General features: G+C 46.9%; 1 protein-coding gene across 1 annotated transcript; it reads left to right on the plus strand.

The window, feature by feature from the left end:
* Positions 1–9,183: 9,183 nt before the first annotated feature.
* On the plus strand, positions 9,184–14,793 carry PEX26 (peroxisomal biogenesis factor 26). The gene is made up of 5 exons (XM_035346496.1): positions 9,184–9,546; positions 9,896–10,036; positions 10,529–10,842; positions 12,061–12,207; positions 12,993–14,793. Exons 1-5 carry the CDS (start codon positions 9,365–9,367, stop codon positions 13,094–13,096), a joined length of 888 nt encoding a protein of 295 aa, XP_035202387.1. The 5' UTR covers positions 9,184–9,364; the 3' UTR covers positions 13,097–14,793.
* Positions 14,794–15,022: the final 229 nt, after the last annotated feature.

A 15,022-nucleotide genomic window follows, 5' to 3' on the forward strand; every position in this document is an offset into this window, starting at 1 on the left:
CCGCTGTCAGGCCGTGGGGGGAGGAAGGCCAAAACTTGTGAGAGAAGGGAGAGAGGCGGGGAGAACACCCTAAGCATTCTGCCCTCGCAATGCCCCTTTCTTCCATATCCTCACATTGTGAGTAGCTCTGAGCATGGTTTTGGGGAGACCATGAAGTCCTGGTTTCTTCTAATCCTTTTCACCTTGGCCCTTGGCATGCCTAGACGACCACTCACACCTTCTCCGGGTGAGTCCTGCAGTGATGTCCAGCAGCCTGCCCAGCACAAGCACGGGCACAGGAGAAGCACTGAGATCTGCAGCAAGCCAGCCGCTCGGGAGCAAGGAGACAGAGAACAAAATGGAAGAAAAGCAAAGGGGAAACAAGTGGACAAGTGCAGGGAAGAAATACACAGAAAAACTCAGAACAAAATCTCTCCGAGCCACTCAATGCATTTTAATTTATTCGTGGCTGGCATCTCTGAACGCCAGCAGAGCCGGTTAAGCACCAGCAAAGTGGCATGCTTGCCCTGAGGCCTGTCGGCACGTGCAGGCGTGGAGACCAAACAGGCAGCATGGAGAACGGGGTTGAAGGCTACGTACTGTGTGTAAGCACATGTCATACATATGCAGTACCAGCACCTCTGAGACATACACATTTATGAGTCAGGCCTTGTATCGTGACAGGATAGGATGTCAAAAACACGGGACCATCAACACTTATGCTAAAAACTGTCCGGACTGGTGGATTCCTCTGATGAACAAATGCTAAGTTTGGATCAATTTGCAGCAAAAGGCTGATGATTTGATCCACAATTGCCCGATACAGAACACAAGGAACAGCCTGGCTGGGGATGACTGGCCAGGAGGAAGAAACAGCATATAAGAGTTTTGACTTTTTTCATCAAATGATGAAGGCAATAATATGTGGCTCATCCTTCTCTTTGGCTACAGTCACACTGTGAAAGCAAGGGGATTGGTTTCTGTGGCTCATTAACCCAGGCTGCTGCTGTTTCATGAAGATCAATGTATCACTTAATAGAAAGAGGCTTTTCAACTCTGCAACATATTATCTGCCAATGGCTACCATGGTATTTATAGACATATCCATCAGTGTAACAGCAGGAAGCAATTCTCTAGGGGTCGAATTGGGTGGATGCCCCCCATTTAAATGCCATTATGAATGCAGCTTTCTGTATAGGATTAACCACTTAACCCACTGAATCCTGAACATCAGCAGCTATTGTTCACAAAAATTGATGATCTCCAGGGCTTACTTGGCTGTGGGATGGCTGACTTGTTTTCAGTGTCAATTATCTTTTCAAAGAATAAGGTTCTTTGTTAACCTCTGACTTGCTGAGCAGTGGTGAAGGCAGCCTACTAAGTGCCTCACAGATCTCTTCTAACCCTATGATTCAGGCAGCTCTAGCAATTTAGTCCCATGTTTGTCCTATTTCTGGCCAGTCTGAATCTTCTGCTGTCACATGAGCGGTGAGAGCACAGAACCAGCTTTGATCACAGCAAACTTAGGAAAACAAAAAACAGTGGTTTGGAGGATGAAGTCACAAAGTTTGTGCGCGTTATGCAAAGTGTTCTAATGCTTCTAGCCTAGCTTTTGATAATGATTTACAGAGCTAAGACTACTTTGCAAGTCACCTCCTTTGAGGATTTAGCATGCACTGATTCCACCTCCTAAAATTATCTGAGTATCTTTCTAGAACTGAGTTTCTTCTGGTGAACACACCTTTTGGCATGAGACACTCTTGCAAGGGGAGCTTAGAATAGGCCTATTGTTCTGGCAGCTTACAGCACATGGGGAATGTTAACTGCTGGTTAATTTTACACGAGAAAGACAGGATGCCGAGTCCTGGCATGGATAAGTGTTCTTGAACACAAATAACAAATCTGAACTACTTACGGTTCTGTTCCCAACTGCCAAAGCTGTCAGCAGTCATATCTATCCATCCACTCTCCCTTTCAAACTTAGCATGACCTCTTGATTCCCCTGTTTCTCTCATTTTTCCCTCTTGTTTGCAGTGACCTCCACCCTCATGACTTGGTTGTGTTCCCTTGTACCAGCCTGACACACCTGCATGCAGCTATAATCTTCTGCTGTCTATTACCCTTCTGGTGCTTCCTCACAAATACACCTCATGAGTAACATGAGGGCAGATACTCTCTGTCCCCAAGTGCAAAAATTAAGTTCTGAGTCTCTGGCAGAATCCACCCCAGTCACCATCCCCATGGGACTGGCCAATGTTTATGGGTGAGTCTCATTTCCATTACTTTGCTCATGAGTCATTTTCTTTTGCTAGTACACACAGCCACAGCATACTTCTGTTTCTTTGCTTTACCTTAATTCATTTTTTTTCACCCAAAGCTCTCAGAACACTTCATAAATACAACATAAACTGCAAAACTAATAACCCTTCTACCAGGCAGTAAAGACAATGAAAATATTATCTCTGTTTTATGAAAAGAGAAGCTGATGTTGAGAGAGAGAACAACTGTATAGGAAGAAATCTCTAGTCAATAAACTCTGCATCTAAGATGACTTGGGATAATTTTAATGCTTGACATATATCTTCCCAGGACATATTTAATTTTCAGTTAAATCAAGACACTTGTACAAGTCTATTAATCAGTAGAACTGCTTTAAAAATGACTACGCTATATAGCTGTTCAATCATTTTGGAAACACCTGGAGCAGCTTAGGAAGTCGTTGTCAGGGCCTGCACCCTGACAGCACTGACGGACCTTCCACGCCCCGGCCAGCCTCAGCGGAGACTCCCACCCTGCCCCTTGCTCCCTGTGGCCAGGGATGGGGGCTCCATTTAAGCTCCATCCTGGGCACCCAGGTCTGACCTGAGCTCTGCTCTAGCTGTATGAGCCTGTGGTGCTGTCACTCTCCCCTGGGCAGACCTTGGACCTGTGTTGCAGTCCTATCTCCAGCTGCTCCCCACTGGACTCCTGGCGTGGACCCTGATCCTAATCCACCTGGTGCTGGTGCTGCTATCAGCGCCTGATGCTGTCAGCCCTCTGGATCCCGCGGGTGTGTCTGCACCCTGGTCAGAGGGCACTGCCCCTGCCTGCCCTGGGCTCGCGACGTGTCCTCCTCCACGAAGCAGCCCCGTTCTCGCTGCTCCCCGAAGCCCTTGTCCCCACAGCCAGGCCACTCTCGCATTGGAAATGCTGGGAAAGATTTGTAAGCACTTCAGTGCGGAGCCACAAGCCACCTTGGTCCAAACCCTTCTCGGCAGTAGTTTAAAAGCAGCTGCTGTCTCTGCAGTGAAGTGGCTGACACGCACTAACACAAGCTGTTGTGTTACTGCTTTCCAGAGATGAGCCAGCATTGATCCGGGGTGAGAGTTAATTGTGGTGGGAATACCAAGCTGAATTCCCCCAGCTACATCTGCCAAAGGGTGACTGCAGTCGGAGACAGGAAAGTTATAGCTTGAAGTTCGCTTTGACTAAACCAAAAATATCTGAAACACAACTGTCCTGATCTATGGTAGAGTTCCAAAAGATAGCAATTACAGTTTATTGGCTTTTCTATAATATTTCAAGCAAGTTCTTCCAGGTTGTCTACACTGAGTCACTTTTTGGAAATAAACACTTTGGATCTAACCCTAAATGAGAAATTATTTCAGATTTGGTAATACAGACTGAGTTTTCAACTTCCTCCACAAACAGGCATCTGGAATGAAAATGTAGCTAGAAAACTCTGGCCTGCCCTTTCAGGCTGCTCAGGCTGCGTTGAAAGATGAAAACCTCCAGGAGAGACAGCACTTGTGGGCTGCCCTTCCCCCAGTGCCGGGAAGTAAACAAGTATGTTTAAGTTGACATAAACTAATTAGACACCTGATCCTACATTTGTCTGCATCCGGTATTGCTATGACTCTGCTGTGAAAGATGAGAAGGACCAGCAAGTAAGAAGGGGACAGAGGGAAAGAGAACATCAATTCGCAGGAGAAACTGGGGTGTAATATGCTGCTCTAGGCATTAATTTTATACAAGCCAGAATCATACCTCTCCATCTAGTAACGCCCTAAAGTAGCATGCAGATCTTTAAAAGGAGGGAGAAAATCCCACCCCAAAGAGAGATGCTGCTTTTTCATTACCTACGTAAAAAAAGCTTGGAGACAAATTAATAAAATAAATAGTGGCTTCTTGATTACCATCTCAAGTTTGTGAAACAGCAAGTAGGGAAGTCCTGCCCACAGCAGCCTGGTGCCCAAAGGGTGCCCAGAGGTACGTCTGCCCTGGAACAGCAGACGCAGAGGTTGCATCAGTGCACAGTCCCTTCCCAGCCGATTCTCTCTGAGCGATGGATGCTGTTACCAGGCAACTCTGCAGTGCTGCCAGCTTTCCTTAAACAACCTCCAGCTGCAACTTCTATGGGCATCACAAGACCCAACCAAATAAGAGCCAGGCTCAGCGGTCTGAGACACAAACGAGTTTGTTAGTGTGTGTAATGTTTTCTGCAGTTTCCAACTCATGCAGAACATGCAGGATTTGTTTGCAGGGATAGCTGACAGGAGGTCATAGAAAGCTTGCATTAAAAATGGGGGACAGATGTAAAAAGACAAGTACCGAGGAGTTATGAAGCTAGGTTAAAACAATGTGATTTGAGAATATACATTTCTTTCTTCTTATTTGCCATATGGTGTCAGTACTTTCAGGATTCACCTTGTCAAGTGTTTCTCCCAACCATGAGAGCACACTGTTCACTTTTGAAAAAGGGGAAAGATAGAGATTAACAGATAACAACTGATTTCAGCAGGCGGGGCTCTAAGAAGAGATATTAACCATTAGAAGGGCATGCAACTTGTGAGCAAAGAGACGCGCTGCCAGGCAGGCAGGATTTAATTGACCCACACTGATGACAGCCTTCAGTATTTTCTCACAGATAATAACTGGTTGCAGAAAAGAAGAAGCCTTAGGCTTTTAACCGAACTGGTCACCTTAAAGCTATGAAATGCCCCACCCAGCACTAATTATTACTATTATAACAGTAACAATGAAATAAAAAGTAACAGCTGTTATGATCTGGCTGCTGGCTTGCCAAGTCTGGCATTCTGCTCCACATGGAACAAAGAAAGAGGCGTAATCAATTCAAAATCGCCCTTTGTTTCAGGAAGCTTTTGCCATTATTTAATAAAAACTCAAGTTACTACAAGTTTTGGAAACAACTCTGTGTTTCCAGTTTTCTGGTTTCCAGTATTTACACCTCACACGGTGGTTGTGGTTCAGTGATGATGGTTACACTGGGGATTTGCTCACACTTCAATGCCATACGATACACCCAGCCGGAGTGTAGCTACGATTACCCCTGCGGTTTTCTCTCCCGTCTTCTACCATCCTTGCCTGTTGTTTATATGGGTTTTCATGCAACCAAAATAAGAGGTGAGTGCTTTAAAAAACAGTAACTAGGAACACCAGCAGGGGGGTTCAAAATCAGGTGAGTCAGCTCGTAGTAGTTCTACGTTTAAAACAAAAAAATACATTTGATTCTGCCCCATACTAAGTAAAATAGAAAGCAGAAGGTCATGCTTGGCCATCTGTTCAATGCACATGCGGAAAGCATTCACCTTCACACAACCGGGGGCTCTAATGATAGCCCGCCGAGAGCTAGAGGGAGCCCTGAGTTTGGGCTAATTGAAGGGAACTGCAGCCAGATATCTTCATATTTAATAGGGGTGCCCCACTTGTGGAAATTACAAGCAAATTACAGGTTCCAGCACATAATGTTCTAGCCAGACCCAAACAAAAGCACGTGGTGATGAAGATGGAGCGCTGCACTCCAGGGCCTGCACTCTCTGTGGCCCTCATTGCCTTATATATAGCTACAAAGTCCTGCAAAACTCCACAGCTTTCCTAGAGACCGTGCTTCCTTCAGCTGTGCTTATAATGCCTTTTATAATGTGCAGCTCTGCTGTGTGTTTTTGTATGGCTGTAAAGGTGTTCCTTTCGCTTCAAATCAAATCATAGGGCCTCACAGTTTCTAGCTCCTAGCCTCCCTAATGCTGCTAATCTCGTATTAACAGCCTACTGACACAGAAGAGACTGCAGAAAAGACTGATTGCCAGCTCCCTGGCCCTGTGACCGCGTGCTGGTCAGATCTGGATTAATACTTGAGGCGATTTGCCTCAGGAGGCCTTCTCCAGGTGCCTGTAACTCTAAACTCTCCTTGAACTGCTTTGCAGGAGCGGGAGGAGGGGAACCTGAGGATTCACAGCTGATGAAGACACAAACAAGGCCCCTCTGCAACTCGCTTCACTCCTTCTCCAGTATAAAATCAGGATGACCGCAACCAAAAACCCTAGATTTCGGAACAGAGGCACGGAGCCAGGCCTCAACACCCACGACACAAAATCCACTGTGATGCTCCTTCTTAAGCAAGTTTGCTTGAATTTAGCTTTTCTGGTTACAAGAAACGGTTATCCGGGAAGCAGGAGCACAGTCAAATACATTGACTTCCTCCAGTATTTTTGTAGGGGAATAGCCCTGCTGCGTAGGTTTCTTCAGGTACAAGAGTGACTCTTCCAGCTTTGAAAACAGTCTGCGCCATTCTCATTACGGGAAGGCTGGAAAAACAGCGTCATTCTGATTTGGTGATGAGCATCCACACGTGACAGCTCAGATTACCAGCCCAAACCGCCTCGCGCTCCACTCCCTGTCCCGGCCGAACCTCCTGCGTTTGCAGCACCGTGCCGTGGCCCTACGCAGCAGGAGGAGGCTGTGGGGCCGGCCAAGCGGCTGCGCTCAATGGCAGCAAGAAATAAGGCCCACACGCTGCACCTGGGCTGCGAGGAGCGTGCCAGGGAGAGGAAGGGAGGCCGCTGGGGTTTCTCTCCTCTGAGGTAGGAGGTCGAGCATCCCTTGCCTCCCCTGGGACGGTTCTGTAGCGGAAGGATTTTGTTTGGCTCATCAACAAATTGCCAGTAAACGGGTAACTGTTCCTGGCCTGAAGTTAAACAAGTCTGTGTGTTACCATCTTCTGCAGGCCAGGGAACAGGACAAGTTTGGCCTTCAAGGCACCACACTGTCCCCTCTAGGAAGAGGGGTGAAGTACAAAAACATTCTGCCATGCCTTACAGAGACATTAATTTCACCCGTAATTACCATTACTAGAAGGCTGCTTGTTCCACCACAGCTTCTTAACCAACCACACTGCAACTTGCTGCTTAGAGCAGCTCCTACCTCTCCCCTGCCCTTCTCTGCCGCTAACTTAGCGCAGTGTTATTGCAGCTCATGTATCTTTCCATAGTTCTTTATTAATAAAGAGCATCTGCAAGGAAACAGGATCTGACTCACCCCACAGCACAGCAGCTCCTGCTGCTTACTTTCCCACCTGAAACAACAATCCCATTTCCAAGTCCCTTCCATTGCCACAGTTCCGTATCACCCATGCACCGCAGTGCTGTCCTTCTTAGGAACAGAATATTCTTGGCTGCTCTCCCCAAGAGACATTCTCAAACAAAATCTTTGCATATTGCAGACTCACCTCATTTTCATGCTGTCTCGCTGCTTTTCAGCGTCTCAGTGAGGAGTATTTGGTGAGTGTGAGGCTTTTTCAAAATTGATTCCTTATCCATATTTGGGAATTTGTGCTGGGCACTAGCTGGTACAAGCCAGAGTCTTCCCACAGTGCACTTTGGGACTTGTAGTTCCCCAAAAGGAATGTTGTTTTCCAAATTGCAAGAGCCAAGCAACAGTAACAGAAGCCCGAAAGGCCTTTATCCCCGCCTTTGCTCAGTTGCTGGGCCCTGCCTTCTGTAACGTTTCTGAGCTGTGGCTTAAATGGGCTGAACTTGTCTGGGGCCTCTTGCACAGCTCGTGGCACAGCAGACAAGCAGGCACCGCCTTGGGAAAGCTGCTGTGTTGCAGAGCACTCGTCCCATCACCACGAGGTGCCAGCACTCGGTCCTGCCACCTGTAAGCAGCCACTTACAGAGTTAGGACCAATTTTTATGGATTGTCTCCACACTTTCTTCACTACTTGAAGCACTTAAATGGCATGGAAACTTCCTCCTTTAAAAATGTGCTTCACTCTTTAACAGGTTTTGCATTAGTAACTTTGATTTGTTTAATTAAATAATTATAGTAGGGGATCAGCGTTTCAAAACAGTATAACAAATCCTGCCTCTTCTGTGAAGATTCATTTCTGAAGGGAGTTTTCACGGAGTGCAACAATTATTTTGCAACCAAGACACCCTATTGTTTTAAAATACCAGTTAACGAAGAATGTGAAACATGTTATACTGTTGCCTGTAGGGTACTGATGGAGATACTGTTATGATTACCCAACTCCAGTTCATTTAATAATTTGCTTAAAGCAGTAGGTGCTGGGTGGTTGAAGAAAAGATCCCAGAGCAGCATCACCGTCCTTGGGGGTGTTCAAGGAAAGGTTGGATGTGGTGCTTAGGGACATGGTTTAGTGGGTGATAGTGGTAGTAGGGTGATGGTTGGACCAGATGATTTTGAAGGTCTTTTCCAACCTTAATGATTCTATAACCGGAGGAGAGGAAGGCACATGCCTGCCCAGCACAGAGTATCAGAGCCGAGCTTCAGAGGGAGCCCTGTGCGGGAGCATACAGGGAGCGCTCCCCCAGCAGGCACGCCGAGGCCCTTCTCCCGCTGGCTGTTTACGGCGAGGAAAACCACAGGACCACGACTTTATCGCCGTGCTCCAAAGCAGCACCTGAAAACCTTTGGATGTGGCAGGCGGCAATGCTTGTGCTGCCGGTGACACCTTGCGGCCGCTGAGGGGACAAAGCGGTGACCTTCGCGGGGCACTTTGACCCCCCGCTGCTTACGGCACCGAGGTGGAGGGCTGCTCTTTGGGTTTAGCCGTTCTCCCCTTGGCAGCCAGACGAGTGAGAAGGGCTTCCCCTTCACTTGGGTTAACCCCTGAACGCTTAGCACCGAGACAAAGCCAGAGACGTGCCCTGACCCTAAATAAAGATGTCCCAAGCAGGTACAGGCTTGTGGCACGGCGGTTCTCCCTTGAGGCAGCACCTATCTCCAGGATGCTGCTGAACGAGCGGCCCTAATAAACAACCCTTGGGTCGCTCTCTAGCCAGAATTTTGTCAGAAACCGTCCCTCGCCACGACGCGACCCAAGGCTGACAGGGACTACATTTCCCGGCGGGCGGCACAGAAGATGGCCGCCGGGGCAGCCCTCGCGCCGCCGGGGGGCGGTGGCGGCCGCCTTCTGCCGGCCTCCCGGGGGGAGAGGGCGGCCCCTGGGTGTCCGGGCGGGTCCCCGTGTCCGTGCCACCCGAGGGGGGCCCGGGGGGGCGGCGGTGGCGGCGCTGGAGCCGGATCTGGGTGCGGGCGGGCGGCGAGGCTCGGTCAGGGCGGCAGCGGCAGCCCGCCCGCCGCCATGAGCGGTGTGCCGCCGGCCTGCTGGTCCCCGCTGCCGGCCCAGGCCGCCTCGCTGCTGGAGGAGGCGGCCGACCTGCTGGTGCTGCACCGCGACTTCGCCGCCGCCCTGGAGCGGTGTGAGGCGGGCTGCGGCAGCCTGGGGCCCGGCACCGGCCCCAACACCGGCACCGGCCCCGAGAGGTGCGAGGGGGGCGGCTACGGGACGCGGGAGCGACTGCGGGCCTGCCCGCCGGGGTTTTAGGGGCTTTCTGCGTTTAATAAACGCTGTCTTTTGTATAAAAGACTGTGCATGCCTGCCAACCATCAAACGTACATAGAAACCTCCCCTGCTTGCTCCCAGAGGTACAGACTGCACATTTTGGGGTTACCGAATTCCCCTTTTTGAGGAGGAGAAGAGGTAGAGGAAAGGGAAGGGAGGGGCAAACTGCTGGAACAGAACCATAAAGTGCTAGGCAAAGTAGTTCATAAGAATGGATGCAATGGGAAATTTGGTTATAAGAAGCGCTTATGTGTCTGTCTTTGTTACTAGTTGTGCAGAAGTCAAGTGCTCCCTCTGTGTCGTGGGCATTCAGGCGCTGGCTGAGATGAACCGGTGGAGAGAAGTTCTGTCATGGCTCCTGCGGTATTACCAGGTCCCTGAACATCTGCCTCCAAAGATCCTGGAGCTGTGGTGAGTGTGGGTCTGTGGCTGCCGCATGCAGAGGGTCTGCGTTAGTTAAGTTTAAGAGGGGGCCAGACTTGAATATTGTGTGATATTTTCACCTTGCATGTTGCAAGGATGAAAGTGGTACATGGCACCTGTTCTCACAAAACAAACAAACAAACAAAAAAAAAAAAACCTGTGTTTGTTTCTTTTGCAGAATCTTTTTTTTTTTTTTTCCCTCTGGGTTCATAATCAGGTGCTAAACATAGTCGGCCTGCTCTCACTGCCATTGGGAACGTCTGGGGCAGTGCGTGCTGGAGCATGCCAGCTGGCAGCTTGAAGGGGATGAAGTACAAAAGGGTGATTCTGAGAGAGAACTGCTCCCCTGGGAAATGTCTCTGTACCTTATGTGTAAACCTTGCTACATGCCGTGACCATAGCTGCTTCTGGGTAGTAACTGCGAGCAATCTCAACTTTTACAACTCTACTGTTTTCTACTCTTTCTTTCTTGTGTTGCAGTATCCTGTTGTATAGCAAAGTGGGAGAGCCCCAGGTGATGCTGGAGGTTGGCAGTAGCTGGCTGAGCAACCTAAGCAATAAGAGCCTTCCTGAGTATAGTTCGTTGCTGGAGCTCTATCTGTTGCATGTGTTGCTTCCACTTGGCCAATTTAAGGGGGCAGAAGAGCTCGTAGACAGCTGCGATGTTTTAAACAATGAGCAGAAGCTCGCATTTCTTAACACCATTTGTGAAAGCCAATGTCAGTGGACTCAACAGGAAGATACGCACTCAACTGATGAAGAGGAGCAAGACAAAGCAACAGAGACTGTTTTGGGTAGGCTTTCCCTTTTGTTTGTACTCTTTTTTTTTTTTTTTAATTTAAAGTTTTAGAGATACACGTATCTTAAAGATTACCAGAATAGTTCAGTCTGGACTATGATTGGTCATCAACATCTGTGTGTTCTGTGTCAGTACCAATGAACTGTATGCCCTCTTCCTTATAATCTGTGATAGTCCATCCCAGAAAATCTGTTTGTGCCATAGAGCTGTTGGTGAGACGGCTTTCACAAGTACTCCAGACTTTGCAGTGTATACAGACAGCAAACTCACTGGCACATTAAGAGAAGCGAGTTCCGAAAGTAAAAGCTTTTCCAGACCCTGTGATCATTGAAGCCATCTCATTTGCTGCTGTCTGAAACCAGAGTCAGAGCAGTGGCTTTGGAAAGAAGCAATGTAATCTCTTACCAGCCGTTCCATTGCTTTTTCTTCCTTAAGCATGGTTATATAGCGGTGTTGTCCTTTTACCAGTGAGATGGCAACCGAAGCCATCTTATGGAACATGTCCTTAAATGAGCGAGTGGCTTCAGTTCAAATACGGTTGTGCAATGACTCTTCAGATCTGGCTCTAACTGATTTGCAGTATTACCTACCCAATCCTGTTCATCCCTTGCTAACAAAGGGTAGTGAGAATTAAATATGTATTACTAATGATGCCAGGCCATACCAGCCACGAGGAAGTTCTGCTGGGTATCACTGAAGGAAATGGAAGACAATTATTTGTTTGCTGACAATTAAAAAAAAATTTAGTCTCCACCAATGCTCAGAGATGATAATTATTTTCCAGGTTCTAAAATGCTTAGTAATAAATTATTTTATAAATATAAATATAATATGGGGCTCTTTGTATTCTCTACTACTTCTGCAGTAGAAGTCGAGTCCATGTAGAAGAATCCACATCTGGCATTTAAAGCTCTGCTTCTCCAGCACTGTAAATCACTTTATCTCCCAGGAGAGAAGCTGCAACTGATGTGGCATAAGTTGATGGCTTAAACAATGTATGGAGAATTGTATCATAAAGTTGTACTGTTTCTCTGTTCCCTTTTTAAAACCACCAAAATAATAATAATAAAAAACAAACACTAAAACCACAAAAACCTCTCAGGCCAACTAAAATATGAAGTCTTACCTTATTTATATTAATTTCCTAGTATCTGTGGTTTGTTTGTTTGTTTTTTAACTTTACCCTAACAGCTTCTCTGTTCTCATTTTCTAGGTGCTCTGTCCCAAAAGCTCTTAACCATGTTGACATTGCTACGAAGAGCACTGAGGTCCATGTCAAGCCACTTCTATTTACTTCCTTACAAAAAGATGCTCTTGGCTACTTTTCTGCTGTACCTTGTGGTAGTGAGATTAGATCCGGGTACGGCACTGAGATTTCCTTTTTTTCCTTTTTTTTTTTTTTTAATCCCTTAATGGCTACAGAAGAAAGTTGTTGATTTTAATAGATTTGGTCTGTATGAATGTTTTATCTCTGGGAGACACAAAAACTGGCTAGGAACTTACTACTTAGGCTTGCTTCAAATGTTTCCGGTTGCAATCCATGTAGAAGGATGCAGCTCTAGAAGAGTCCGTTTTCTGTTAACCGTTATTCCATCCTCAGTTCTTTCCAACAGACGAGGCACTGACTGAGAGGCAGGCTGGGCTGTCCTAGACTCAGCCTCTGCCACCTTGAGGTGCTACGAGGTGAATGTCTTTTGCAAGAGTGGTTGCCTCCTAGGGCTGTCCTGTCAGGAAAGCAGGGGCTTGCCCAGGGCAGCAGCATAGTCATGCTTTTGAGCTGCTTGTGCTGGAGACTTGCAAGTGGTGGCTGGAGCTGTCACTGAAGAATGGGCTGGTCCCATGACATAGATGTGGTTGCTGGGGTGTGGAGGGGGTGGGTGTTTTCTTTGGCTGGAGACACCCCTTCTGCTGGGTGGTGGGCGCTCCATGCCTATTCTGCAGATAGTCCACTGGGAAGAAGAAACCTTGCTGGGGATGGGAGTAGTGCCTGGGGTGAAGGCCCAAGTACTGAACTGAGCAGAAGGAAATAAGATGTCCAGGTTTCCATTAACTCTAGTTGGATTAGTTCTTTCTCAGTATGTTTAGTATTTCTTAGCCTTTCATTATAAAAGGTAAAACTGTCTTGCTTTGTGTTTTGTTCCACAGCTTCTCCCACATCATTGCCATTCCTTTGCAAACTGGTCCAGCTCTTCCGCCAGGCTTGGGCAGCTGTATTGTCTCCAATCCATAGGCCTCCAATTCGAGATTAAGTGTATTCCACCACAGCACGTTTTTCTCTGCTGCTGCTGCAGTGTCAGCTTGTCTTGAGGACTTCATGAGGCTCTTCAAGGACTGTTGAGATCTGTGTCCTAATAGAGATGACCACCTGTGAACTCCTGTGTAGCAGTACCTTCATTTCTTCAGACAGGGAATGGTGGTATATGAATTTTGAAACCACCAGAAGTATCCCTAACATTTTCTTGTCTACTAAGCATCAGTCTGTCCAACTCTAGGGTAAAGCCCCACCTTCCATCATCTATAACTGGTTAAGGTGCTCATTTGGATGTAGCCCTTGAGTGCGAGTTGTATGGACAGTTAGGAAGTGTGCTGCCTGAGATGTTTTGGAAGAAGTTTCCATCCTTGCAATACCGGGCAGTTCACTGAACAACTGCAGTCACATTCATGGAAGCATGACTGTGAAAGGCACTGGAGAACCAGTAATTAGGGGAATATTCTGTTTTGCCTGAAGACATCTAAAATGCCCAGTTCATCCAGCATGGGATGTAGGACAAGCCTGTGGAAGAAAAACGCTGCAGAAAATGAAGCCTGTTGCATTTTGAAGATCGTGGTTTCTCTTGTGACTGATACCTCCTCATACAGGCACCCTTGATTTTGGTCATATCTAAGCCAGAAAACCTAGGTGGTGTGCCACAAATACTGTTGTGCTGCACCTACGGTTCTTAAATGCAAATGACAGTGCTTTATGTTTGCCTGATGTGCAGTAATCCTTAGGAGTACGTGGCAGTGGTAAGGAAATAGATTTATTTTTTTAAACGGTATTCCATATTATTGTCTAGTTGAACAACAACAACTGAAGTTGTTGCATTGTTTTACTCTTTCCCCACCTCTTGCTTTGTTTATGTAGATGTCAGAAAGTCTCTGTGTGTCTAGAACCCATCTTTCCACCCCTACATCCAAAGTCCTGATTTACATGGTAACCATTTAGCAATGTCCTGTCGTTCACAACAAAAGCTTATTAAGAGGTAGAAAAAGATTTCTCTGCTATCCTCAAACCTTCCCAAAACTGTAGCAAGAAAATTGCTGTATTTGCAGGTGGTTTGTTAGCAGACTGGCCCCACTTCTGACCACCTGGGGCAGAGACTGGAGATTTGCAGTAAAACAATTTCTTCTCCATCCACCCATCATAGACTGACAATGAGTAATGCCAAAGGAGAGAGCGCAGATTATTTAAATATTGCTTCTGCTGAACTGAAGCAAACTGTGTGCTGGAGAGAACAACTTAGGGGCACGGAGCTGTTGTGGCAAATGTAGGCAGCCTTCCTAGCATCTGTGCCAAGAAGATGCGGGCTCGCTGACATCAGTCAAAATTACAAAAGGGGAAACAAAGTCACCTTTCTGGCAGGCAAATCCTGTATAACACACCAAACTTGTGAAAAGCAGCCTCTATGTATCCCACTGCAGTGTATTGTAACAGTATCCCCCCTCAAATTGATTGATTGTCTCTAGCAATAGCTATACACTGAGGTGGCAGCTATTTCTGTTTTTTGTTTGTTTGTTTGTTTGTTTTTACAGGGAGAGCAGCCTTTCGGTGTCATCATGCTGTGTGCGCTCTGCTAAAATAATTTTCTCTAGTTCCTGAGTTATCCCAATAGGGATAAGTGAGATAAAGTGGGGCAGCTCACCCATGAATGCAGAAAACAGTAATCACCTTGCCTAGTTAGATGAATAAAACCACAAAAATTTCCCCTCCCCTCAACGTTTTTGTTTCTGGTAGGACTTTACATCAGGATGAGCAGCACATAACTTTTTACTATGGTGAAGCATTATTTCTTACATACTGCGTGTATATAGGGAAGAGCTGCTCTTCATACTGCTAGGTGATTTTTGTAATCCAGCTGTCAGTGTGGTTACAGCTTCTTGCAACCAACACGTGATGGAAAACCAAGTAGAATCAA

The sequence above is a fragment of the Oxyura jamaicensis genome, chromosome 1 (assembly GCF_011077185.1).
Source record: "Oxyura jamaicensis isolate SHBP4307 breed ruddy duck chromosome 1, BPBGC_Ojam_1.0, whole genome shotgun sequence".
Lineage (NCBI taxonomy): Eukaryota > Metazoa > Chordata > Aves > Anseriformes > Anatidae > Oxyura > Oxyura jamaicensis.